This window comes from Motacilla alba, chromosome Z (assembly GCF_015832195.1).
Source record: "Motacilla alba alba isolate MOTALB_02 chromosome Z, Motacilla_alba_V1.0_pri, whole genome shotgun sequence".
Classification (NCBI taxonomy): Eukaryota; Metazoa; Chordata; class Aves; order Passeriformes; family Motacillidae; genus Motacilla; species Motacilla alba.
The window spans coordinates 42,380,314-42,393,183 of record NC_052046.1 but is presented as its reverse complement, the minus strand read 5'-3'; the positions used below and the strand labels follow the sequence as shown (position 1 = coordinate 42,393,183).

The following is a 12,870-nucleotide window of genomic DNA, read 5'->3' as shown; positions in this document are numbered from 1 at the left end:
AGAAAGTTATGTTTGGAATTATTTGAGAAGAAGCAAGGACTGTAACACCTGAATAAAAATTGTGTGAGGAGGGCATACTATATTTATTCTCTTTCAGAATACTCTTTTTCCTATTGCAACAGATGCTACTGGAAGGTACAGAGCTCTCATGCTCAATTCCTTAACCATGGTACAGATTACTTCTGCTTACTAGGAAAGGTGATAAATGTCTTCTAAAATATCTCATTCAGGATAACATTGAGATGTTTGCCTAAACTCAGTTGCACTGAATGAGTGAAAATAAAATCCATTGAAGTAAAATGCATTGAATTAAAAATGCTTAATTAATGCTACATAATGAAGTGTCTGATATTATCCTCCTTTTTGTTGCCAGCAGAAAGAGTGTATTTGCTTTCAAATCTCATCCATGTACTTAGGAAAGTTTTTCTGTTCCCAGGACAGGGAATAGAAATGCTAGTTCTGCCAGCCAAACCCTGATTCTCCTGACAAGATTGTGAGTCTGAGTCTACAGCACCGACATAGAGACCTAGCCAGATGCAAAATTTCAGAATTAGCTCTTCAGATGACAAGCCAGATATCTGATCATGAGGACCTGTGTTCAAAATAGGTCTATCTATGTATTGAATCTATGCAGGTATTACCAAGTCAACATCTCTCATAGAATTTGAATTTTCTTATGCAAGTATGTGATATCTACAGTGTTTCATTGAGGAAACCTCTGTACCTGTGTCTGCAAAAGGCCACAAAGATAACGGAAGAAAAAAGATCTTCTCCCACCCTACTAGCATCAAGGGATACCACACACTTCTGTAATATTAATTAGCTCCTGCACAGCACTAAGAAGCACCCTCACTTTATGCTTTTAAGTAGATAGAGACTGAAACCTACATTTTACAGGTGCAGAATCTCAGTGGAGCAGAAAATAAGTGACCTCCCCAAGGCAATGCAGTAATTTAGCACAATAAACATAATGGATATTTATGGATCTGCCATGACTAACATTCAGACCACCACACACTCCCACACACTGCAGGAAAGGGTGGGCAGGACACAGCCACAACAATGTGCTGGAATCCAAATGTCCAACCTGCAAGCACTGCTGGAAACAGGATGGTTGAATATGGCAGAAAGAGGAAGATTGGTTAAACAGAGCAGCAAATACACTTGTCATTGGCTTCAGAGGGGTTGGGGAGGTCCTCTACCAGAGCACTGTGCCCTCTTCTATGGTTTCAGGTCTCTGTATGGCAAGTGCCTGACCAATTTGTTCATCCAAGGTAAATGTATGGCTAATTCCCAAAGTAACATGACTCTTGCTTAGATTCTGAGGCATTTAACTTCTACAGCATCTGAGGGCTGATGACTCACTTCCACAATTCTGAGTGATGTCAGCTGAGTAAGTCATGCATGATTTACTTTCCAAATGATCTTTTATTTATGTCACAGACGGAATTAAAACAGAAAAGCTCTGCTTTCATGGGAGAACTGAGATATCCCTTCCGAGACCAGATGTGCTCAACAAAAAATGGCTAATGTGACCCAATCAATAGGAATATTATAATAATGAATAATTATTATCAATAATAAAAATAAGATAATTTAAAAAAAATTAAAGAGGCCACTGTTCATACTTAGTGAACACTCCTTCTTGCATTGGATGGAAATGAGATTGTTCCTTTTCTATGCTTGATGTGCAGTGCCGTATTTAACATACATAGTACTATGGCTTATAATAAAAGTTGTGTAGTCTGCAGCTTTTTAATCTTTACATCCATTCAGAGGCATCTACTGGATGTGACTATGTACAAAATTAAGGAATGGATGAGTCTTGGGGCAGAGGAAAGGGAAAGAGACAGTTGGAAGGGAATAGGAAGCGAAGGGACTCCTAGTGAGCAGTAGAGGGCAGAGGTGGGGAGGACTGCGGGATGAATGGCAAGATTGTAAATCCCCATTGGGCAAAAGAGAAATCCTTTGCAGTACTGTTTATGCCCATCTAACAGTCTGCAGCTATTACTTCTTGAACATGTCCTGCAGGGGCCCTGGTAAGTATTTGATGACTGTGTCTAGGATGCTCTCTTCTTCTTCCTCCTCCTCATCCCCACAGCCAGGAGGGATCGCCTTCTTTGGGCGTGTCAGACTCCCTTCAGCGTTAGCTTCCAGTGCAGCCTGGGCCTCTGCTTCCTTTTCTTCCTTCTTCTTTATCCCATACTGCAGGGGAGAGATAACACATTGTCTGAATCATAACATGACAAACAACACATCTGCTGAACAGGATGGCTGATGAAGCCAGCCATTGCATGTGATGCCTCATATTCTGCAGTAAGAACATCACATATTCTCGTTTTTCTCTTTTACACAGATAATAAAAAATATCCATACTAACAACCCTCCACTAAGTATAGCCCAGTGGATGGGTAGCCTTCACAAGACAAGATGCTGAGATCCCTCAGAAGCAAGCACAGGGGAGAAACTTGGACTGCGCAGCCATGGGTTGCTAGTAAAGAGAATATAAGCTCTGGGTTAGCGAAGTGTTAGGGTGGCATTCTACTGATGTTGATCCTCCTCTTTCCTGTTAACGAGTCTGATGCTTAGGTCCATCATCCGCAACGATTTCGAAAGTCCATCTGCAGCGTTTTATAGTTTATAGATGTAGCAAAACTTCAGGGAAAAATTAGTTACCAACAAAAGAAAGCAAACAGGTCAGGACAGACAGGACAGCAGTGAAGACAACAGTTTCTGATATTCTCACGTGGGACATATCCTGTAACATTCATTCATGTTCTCTTTGTATAAGTAGAATAGGAAGACCTTTGTGAAAATAAACCATCATAAGAAAATCAGCTGACTCACACTATTTAAAGAGAAACACTCTGAAACCTGTGAGTAGAATGGGTACTTGAAATTTGCTACTTCCACTAAGAACTAGTAGCATGCCACTAAGACATTACATGACTAACCAGAATCTGATTTTATGATATTACATTCAAGAGGCTAGATTTAATACAGGACTAAACATATGCATATGCTGCTCTTTCCATAAGTGTTAGCACTGCTTCAGAGATTAAGGTAACACATGAGAAAAAAAAAATCAACTCAAACTGCCACATGCAAATCTAAAGTAAAAAGTCTACCTGCAAGCTATATTCTGTATTATTGAATCATGGAATGGGTTGGGCTGGGAGGTGAATTTCAAGGCTATCCCGTCCAAGCAGTGAGTAGGAACATTTTCAGCTAGGTCAGGTTGTTCAGAGACCCGCTCTGTTTATTCAGATCAATTCAAATATTCCAGACTTCTTCCACATTTTCTGATGAAAAATGGAGGTTAAAATTTCTTGGTACCGTGATCGTGATGCAAACGCAGGAAGTGTCCCATTTCCCACAGTGCCCAGCTGTGCTTCAAAGAGGCCAGCTGTACATTTCAAGGATGCTTGCAGTCCCCAAGCTCACAGCTCCCTGTCTGGCAGCAGTATACTTCTGCTTATCTTTTTTACCTTTTGAAAAGCTACCTTAATGGCTGCTCACTATCAGCACCTCAGCCACCAGTCACCTCACACACACCTGCTCAATTGCTTACAATCCATGTTGCATGAATATACTTGAAAAAACCATTGAAAACAAAATTATATATGATTTCAAAAACATCAAAGAATTAAGTTGGTACCACGCACTCAGTATTTTCAAGTACCAATAAAACTTTACTGCTGAATAGACATGAATTAGATGCTATTTTCATTATTTTTTCTTTTCATATTTTCTACTTCTAAAATTAGTACAAATTGTTAACCAGTAAAACCAAAAGTGCACTGCTGCATTCATGACTTTTTGACTTCAGAGGGCTGTTGGGTGTGACTTTTCCTCCTGAACATTTCTGAGCAAAGCTATTATTTTTGATTCCTTTCTAAATCGTCATTTACATTTAAGATGACAGCCTGCAAAGTTGAAAGCAGTGGCTTCGAAACAGTCGAGCTCTCTAAATCAATTCTGTCATGCCAAAATGTTCATTAAGGACATACGTATTATAGTTTTTATACCTACTGGGTGCTGGTCACACCTGATTTCACGGGAAAGATATTAAAGACAAATGATATCACCATTCACATGTGAGACAAAGAAAGAATTAGACCAACTTGTAGTTACAGGGCTGTACGCCACAAAGGAGATTCAACACAGAAGCAGCTACCATGAAGATGGAATGACATGCAGTGCTAGATTGCAGTCAGTCTGCCCCACTCTCCCTCTCAGGCCACAGGTAGATGTTTCTAGGTGATTCCCAGTGTAATTTACATACAGATTGTGCCTTCCTTCACCAGCTAGAGGGGAACAGTAGTGGAGATGCCATAAATCATAGTAACACACAGGTACCCTGCATGCTTTCAAATCCTCCATCTCAAAACAAGTATCAGCTCAAGATGCATTGATCCTCTAACCCAGGAACTTGCTGAACAAATATTAAGCTCACAGGAAGGAGTGAGTGGAACAAAATCAACTAGTTATGAGAATCCACTATTATCATTTAAATCTGGTAGTATTTTGTAATGCTTTGCATTAACAAAAATGTAAGCTGTGAAGATCCATAGGTGAATGACAAATTTTAGGTTTGAAATTGTTTCAGAGGAAATAAAATTATAGAAATGAAAGTCTTAATATAGGAAAAATTTTAAAGAAGTGTCTTCACATGAAATAATTTGTGTGAAGTCAACAAATTGTTTTTAAAAATATGACTAAAAAATCATCTTCCTGATGCTCTGGTTTTCCCGAAGATAGGAAATGTTTCATAACTTCCACAAAATTTGAAGGATGAGAATAGTTTCATTTTTATTCACCATTCAACCCCACAAAATTTAATATCAAAAGTTGTATCATTACCTGCTTGGCCTTCAGTCACATATTCATATCTTCTACTATATGCAGAATTATGGACCTGACCCAGGAAGATACTGAAATATTTTTAGTAAGTGCACCCTCCTGCCACTCCTAAAGTTATTACTCTGTGGCCACATAGGGATTGTTGTCACTGGGCCAAGTTAGAGAAATACTGTCAGCCTGGAGTCCTCAGTTATCAGCTGGGAAGTGTAGGGAAAAAATACCCAGGCCCTTGGCTTACCCCACACTCACTGATTGGATGTCAGGAAAAGACCAGATTAACATACAAACATACAACATCAAACTCTTCCCTGTCTCCTTTCTTATTCCTCCAGTTTTTCACAAGGCAAAGTAGGTGCATGAACTGCAAACATTTTGGAAATTTGATCTAATGACAGTAAGATTATCAGGGAGTAGAGGGTTGTTGAGCCAATGGGATCTGCAGCCCAAAATGTGAACCTATCATAAATACATTTAAAAGTTCTTAAGACAAGCCAATAGTTTCTACTAAAAATGAACATGTTTATCTAGCAAATATCTAGGCCATGGAATGAAAAAACAGTAACATCCTAGCTAAGAGACTTGCAGAAGTAATGGCATGTCTTTGGGTCAGGAATGGAACTGACTCTGCAGGAAGACAGCAGCAATCAACATGCAAGGGAGTGGTTTTCCTTGGATGAGATTTGGAACTGCCTACTTAGAAACAAGTAATTTATCTGAAAAAGCTGAAGAACTAAAAAAAAGGAGGTTTATGATGGTTACAAAGACTACTTGAAGACTATATGGTGGGACAAGAGAAGTCAGGAAACAATTCTTCCCTCCAAGTGCCCTGAGAGCTTCAAACTGGACTTCAGTCCAAATATTACTGCATATGAAATAATATTGTGTGAAATAATACTGTGTATCACATAACACTGAGCTTTGTCTTCTGAGAAAATGTTGGCATGTGAATTGTAGTGGTTTTGCACAGCTGCAGGTAGAGCACTGCTGAAATTATATCTAAACTGCTGTGGCAGATACAGCCATCTTTGGAAATACTTTTTTTTTACTAGCTAAGGTTTGAAAAGCTACCGAGAGATTTAAATGTGTATTCTTTATCTTGCTTCTTATAAATGTTATGGGATATAAAAGTTAGTCTATACTAACACCTCTATCTGTTTAGTTTCATTCATATTTTGAACCTCAATACAAAAAAGAAAAAAAAAATAGCCAGGCTTCTAAGCATATGGCTAGAAGAGACACTGGAAGGGCAACATACACATCATTTTATCTCAAGAGTTAACTTGACCAGAATAAATCTTTTTCTTAGACTCCAACTGCTGAAAACCTCTCACCTGTTCTCGAACTTAACTACCCTTTGCAATTAAAATATTTCTCCTCATGTCTAATGTTATTTGTCATGAAATGCCTTTAAAAAATCTGGAAAATATGCAACTATTGCAAAAATACTTATCTTTCACCTGTCCTTTTGGAGATTATTTATCAATTGTGCAAAGTTCTTATTTTTTTTCTTCCATTACCAAAGAGAACATCAGCCCAATTTAGATCTTTCCATCATTAATGCATGGAATTTTCCACCAGGAATAAATGATATATATATAGGACTGAAACAAATCAAGAGCATTAGGTAGAGTTCAGCATTGACCTTTTGTTCCACAACTGTGAATCTAGGGTACAGAAAAAGACTCTCCTTTTATTTAATTTGTACAAACTTGGAAGTCTTTCTACATGCTTTCTTTGGTCTCTCTGTGAGTGAATAGGCTGTCAAATATAGGAGGTGAGGGTGCTGAAACCCAGAGCCCCAAGTACACTGTTCTCACCACTGTTTAAAGCACAGAGTCTGCTTTGGTGTAGATCTGCCCAAAAATGTGCCCTGGCTTTTCTTTCACCTCAAATCTGCTGATTTCATTTTGTGCTTAAATTTGGCTATTTTTGCTTGTCTGATTTGTTGGTCTATTTGTCTTTCTAATCAGTTCATTCATCCTGAGCTTGATAGTGAGGACTAGTCCTCAGAAAATGTGTGGGGGAGCCTTTTAACACATATGAAAGGAGGACACTCTCTTTGTGTCTCAAGTAAGCCATTTAAGTGCAAGGTCTGCCATGAAGTGTTAGAATTACACAGAGTGTTTCAGGCAACTCAGACACGCTGACCCTAGATAATATTTTTGCTTTCTGAAGAGTAATGAACAAAGAATCACAACTTGCCACATGGGCAATCATGCCAATTTCAAGCTGTGGCAAGGAATGAAAGGTATGAGAGAGAATGCATGGTGCCTCAATCCATGACATGCCAGCAGAGTGTGTGGGGGCTGTGCGTGGGGGCTCTGTGTGGAATGAGTGTAGGGGTGGGTATTTTCTTGTCTCTACATGCTGCTGCACAGCTCTGCTGACCCTGTCAATGTGTTAGCAGAAGACAGCTGATTAAAAATGGAAAAGAACAAGGCAAAGTCTGGTAACCGCAGTCCTAAACTACATTGTTCAATTGTGTGTGAGCCAAACAGGAGCACAGCTCAGGAGAGAGGCGGCAGAGAGATAGAAAGGAGGACAGTTAAACTTCAGGTAGGAGACACTTGAGATGCAAAAACAGGGCCTCATCTCTCCTGGAAAAGATGTTCTGAAACCATCTCCTTGGGGGCTGTCAGAGTTTTCCAGACAGTTTTCCAGCAGTGATTATTTATAAACCTCACTCATGTCTTTTGAATCCTTTACCTCATCCAAGGTTCCACTTCCCCTTAAGTTCTCTGTGGCTACACATGCCTTCTGCTCTGTGCTAGCTCAGGTTTTCAGCTCTGTCAAAATCACAGCAATTCTTCTTGCATGACCGGGCTTGTTTCAGGTCTTCCAGTATGTTCTTCAGTCTTATCCCCCTGTTGCTCACAGGGAGCTCACAGCAAACACAGAGGCCTGCAGGTTTTCTCTTGCACCACAAACACAAATGAGATGCTGATGCAAATTTCAAAGGGCTCATCGTATCTTCATTGGCCTCCCATCAGCATCTTGTTCTGGTGACACTGGGTGAATCTAGCAGTCTTTCCTTCTCCCCTGTGGCAATATTGCTGCCTGAGAACCACACTCCTGGTTTCTGTTCCAATTAGCTGTGGAACTGCAGAACAATCCTATGGGACTACCCAGTGTCCCAAGCATCTAAGAGTAGTGCTACCCTAAACAATAGATATGAAATTTGCTTTTCTGCTGCTCCACAACAAATGGAGTGTAAGATAAAGCACTGCTCTCTGGAGGAGATCAGATCTGTACTCAACAAGCCTTGTTTGTTTACTTTGATTGAAAACAACATCATATCTGTCCACTGTTTCTGTTTAAGTGAAACCCAGAACTGCATCAGGTTCCTGACTGCAAAAGCTATCTCTGAATTTTCTGCAAACTCAGATCAAGGGGAATTGTTTCATTGGTTTCCATAGAAACCAGCCCAGACAAACCTAGTTAAAAGAAAGGGATCATAGGATTACAGAATGGCTTGGGCTGGAAGGGACATTACAAATATCTCCAAATCATCCCAAACCCCCTACAGGCAGAGACACCTTCCACTAGACTAGTTTGCTTAGAGTCCCATCCAGCCATGGGAAAGAGGAGGGGTGCACCAGGCCTCTAATCATCTATGTGACCCTCCTCTGGACTTGCTCCAACAGGTCCATGTCCTTCTTATGTTGAGGAACCCAGATCTGGACACAGACCAGATAGGTCTCATGAAAGCACAATACAAGGATAGAATCACTTCACTAGATCTGCTGGCCAAGCTGCTTTTAATGCAGCCCAGGATAGGGTGATTTTCTGGACTGCAAGTGCATATTGCCAAGCGATGCCAAAGTTCTCATCCACCCTCAAGTCCTACTCCTCAGGGATGCTCTCAATCCAGCCACTGCCCAGTCTGCATCTGTGCTTGCGATTGCCCTGCCTTAGGTACAGGACCTTGTACTTGGCCTTTTTGACCTTCACGGGGTTTGCATGAACGTCACCACCTCTCCAGCCTGTCCAGGCCCCCTGGATAGCATCCCTTCTCTGCAGCACATTGGCTGCCCCACACAGCATGGTGTCTGTGCCAAACTTGCCGAGGGTGCCCTCGATCCCACGGTACGTGTCACTGACAAAGATGCTAAACAGTGCCAGTTGAACACTGAGCCCTGAGGACACCACTTATTTTCTGGCATCCACTTGGACATTGAGCCTTTAACCACATGTAGAATCCCAGAAGACAAGGAGGCTAAATATCTCAAACACTGATAGCCCAATAGCTGTGGAGCCAACCATGCTGGTAAAAACAGCCAAGAATTGTTGGTAGTAACATGCCATGGGAAAGAACAAGACATGGCTAGAGATGGGAGCCGTGTAGAGGTAAGTGCAGAACTTTTCCAGGAGAAAAATCATTGCTCTAGCTCCTGTAGATAAGCTCAACACAGCACAACACAACCACACAAATGAGGTAAAAAAGTGGGCATGGACTGTAAGGGGGAAACAAGAACATCCACGACTCCTGACAATGGAACCTGTCCCTGGTTACTCCCTCCCTCCCTCCCTCCCTCCCTCCCTCCCTTCCTTCCTTCCTTCCTTCCTTCCTTCCTTCCTTCCTTCCTTCCTTCCTTCCTTCCTTCCTTCCTTCCTTCCTTCCTTCCTTCCTTCCTTCCTTCCTTCCTTCCTTCCTTCCGTCCTTCCTTCCGTCCTTCCTTCCTTCCTTCCTTCCTTCCTTCCTTCCTTCCTTCCTTCCTTCCTTCCTTCCTTCCTTCCTTCCTTCCTTCCTTCCGTCCTTCCTTCCTTCCTTCCTTCCTTCCTTCCGTCCTTCCTTCCTTCCTTCCTTCCTTCCTTCCTTCCTTCCTTCCTTCCGCCACTTCCTTCCTTCCGCCACTTCCTTCCTTCCGCCACTTCCTTCCTTCCGCCACTTCCTTCCTTCCTTCCTTCCTTCCTTCCTTCCTTCCTTCCTTCCTTCCTTCCTTCCTTCCTTCCTTCCTTCCTTCCTTCCTTCCTTCCTTCCGCCACTTCCTTCCTTCCGCCACTTCCTTCCTTCCTTCCTTCCTTCCTTCCTTCCTTCCTTCCTTCCTTCCTTCCTTCCTTCCTTCCTTCCTTCCTTCCGCCACTTCCTTCCTTCCGCCACTTCCTTCCTTCCTTCCTTCCTTCCTTCCGCCACTTCCTTCCTTCCTTCCGCCACTTCCTTCCTTCCTTCCTTCCTTCCGCCACTTCCTTCCTTCCTTCCTTCCTTCCTTCCTTCCTTCCTTCCGCCACTTCCTTCCGCCACTTCCTTCCTTCCGCCACTTCCTTCCTTCCGCCACTTCCTTCCGCCACTTCCTTCCTTCCTTCCTTCCTTCCTTCCTTCCTTCCTTCCTTCCTTCCTTCCTTCCTTCCTTCCTTCCTTCCTTCCTTCCTTCCTTCCTTCCTTCCTTCCTTCCTTCCTTCCTTCCTTCCTTCCTTCCGCCCCTTCCGCCCCTTCCGCCCCTTCCTTCCTTCCGCCCCTTCCTTCCGCCCCTTCCTTCCGCCCCTTCCTTCCTTCCTTCCGCCCCTTCCTTCCGCCCCTTCCGCCCCTTCCGCCCCTTCCGCCCCTTCCTTCCGCCCCTTCCTTCCTTCCGCCCCTTCCTTCCTTCCACCCCTTCCTTCCGCCCCTTCCTTCCTTCCTGCCGGCCTTCCTTCCTGCCTTCCTGCCTTCTGCCACTTCCTTCCTTCCGCCACTTCCTTCCACCACTTCCTTCCACCAATTCCCTTTCCTCCTTTCCTTCCTTCCTTTCCTTCCTTGCTTCTTTCCTTCCATCCCTCACCTCCTCTCTTATTCATCTCTTCACTTCTCTCTTCATCTTAACCCTTTACCCAAAATCCACTGTCATGTGCTTATGTGGTAGGTCAGCAACTAGCTAATAACAATTTCCACGCCAAGTGTGTAATTTACTAATAAAATGTTGTGAGTTTTTGTGGACCCTCTGACTTTTGATGTTAATTTTGACCACAAGGATTTTTGAATTTTGCATGCTGCCTTCTCCATAAGGATGAGATTACACTACAACTCTTTGTGTCAATCCAACCAATTCTTTAACCACCAAATGATCCAGCCATCAAACCTGTGTCTCTCCAGCTTAGAGGATCGGCTCCATGATCTTGCTGGGCATCTTTGTTGGGATTTATAGCTCCCGAGTTTGGAGGTGGAGATCCATGTATATTGAACAGCTTTTCAGACTCCTAGTCACTTCAAACTTTATCCTATGGTATTCTGCCAAGCAGATCTCTGAAGAGCCTAAGGTCTGCTCTCCTGACACCCAGTAACAGGAGCCATCCACCACGCCTCTGTAGTGCCAATAAGATTCTGGCCCTGCAGGCATACGTGCGTCTCTAACTCCTCTTGTTTTGCCCCCATGCTGGGTGTGTTTGCATAGAGGCAGATGGGAAACACATTTTGGCTTAATCTACTATGTGTGCTGACTCTGCCAAAGCAAACTGGCCATTCTGCTCACTACTCAAGTCGCAGGACTGTGCTAAGTTTTCCCAGTCAAATGCCTTTTCTTCCCCATTACTACACACAGGTAGTGTGAACTACAATTTGTGAACAAATTTACTACTCTTTGGAAACCAAAACTCTGAGAAACAATAGACATAGGCATCATATACCATTAATCTTTCTGAATAGTAAGCAGAAAGCATGTTTTCATTTTCTCTGTGTTTGCAAATATGTTTATTTTGTTCATTTTGTGTGTGCAGCATCCATATTAAAACAGTGCCCTTCTGCAATATGGTCAGCCTCAGTGAAAGGGAATGAGGTCTTGAAAGCTTCAGGAATGGAGATAATTAAATTACTGATGACTAGCTAAGTTCTTCCATTTTGTAATCAGAGAAGAAATCTCCAGATTAAGCAGAGAATATCTGTGTCATGAAGAAGAGCATAGGATCAGAGGCTCCAAAACACTGATTTTAGGTACCTGGAGGGTGGACTGAAATCAGTGCACTGACTCATGACCAGAGGGCTCAAGATACAGAACATATGAAATCCGAAACCTGTTGGGTCCAGTGGAAAAATTTCTCCCCCAGAATCCAACTCGCATCTTCAGTTAAGAAAATCTGGGTCAAATTTATTCTTCAAAGCAGTTAAGCAGGATAAGAAGAAAGAAAATTTACATATTCCACAGTAACAACTGCAGTTTAATTGCTTATAGGTTACAGTGAAAGTTTAGAATTGCTCTGTGATCATCAAGGTGCAGTCAAGTTGCAGAGGGTTCCCATGAGAACAGAAGCATTTTCCAGTGATGCAGAGCAGGTGTGTTTCTAGCCAAAGCAGGTTTTGATTTCTTATGTTTCCAAAGTCTAAATTTAGTTTTCCACAAGAAAATTTTCCCAAAGCCAATGGCAGGATCCTGGAAATGGATAAATGCAGTTGCTTGTATGAGTTTAGAAAAATTTACGTTATAGCTACATATCTGATAGCATAAATAAATCCATAGGATATATTTATCTTTATGTGTGTGCTATGTAAGATCAAAACATGGAGTATAAGCTGCTCATCCTTCTTCCTGCCTCCTGCATTTATTTCCTTTGCCAAATGAAAGCCTTTCTTTTAGTACAAGGATGGTATAATTATTTCCCCAGAATACTGAAGCAATTTAGATTAGACACAAGTATTTCTTTTCTATAGCCTGTGTTTACCACATGTGACAGCTCTTTTTTGTTTTGTTTCTTGTTTGGTTTAGGTTTTCTGGGTTTGTTTTTATTTTTGCATTACTAAATCTTATTTTCAAAGCTCTAGTCCAGTCAGTATGTTTTTAAAAGAACCTACTACAAGTGCTCCAGAGGATAAGGAGTGGTTCACCACAGGATGACAAGTAATTTTTTTTCTTGGAGTGCAAAGCATGATGAAGAACCAGATAACTGCTGAAAGAAATATAGTTTGTACTCTCCTGGGCAATAGGGAATTCATTGTTAGCTCATGAGGCTTAAAAATTAATTATTATCCTGCCTTGCTAGGTTGTTCTTGGTGGCATTCAGCATTTCATTGCCTTATTGATCACAAGCACTTTTGCAGATTGG

General features: G+C 42.0%; 1 protein-coding gene across 2 annotated transcripts in view; it reads right to left on the bottom strand.

The window, feature by feature from the left end:
* Positions 1-344: 344 nt before the first annotated feature.
* The window catches only part of CPLX1 (complexin 1), a 108,884-nt gene continuing 96,358 nt past the window's right edge, over positions 345-12,870 (bottom strand). For both annotated transcript variants that reach the window (XM_038124178.1, XM_038124179.1), the window contains one exon: positions 345-2,205. In XM_038124178.1, the coding sequence (XP_037980106.1) occupies positions 2,008-2,205 (198 nt within the window). In that variant the 3' untranslated portion in view covers positions 345-2,007. The remainder of the gene's footprint in view (positions 2,206-12,870) is intronic.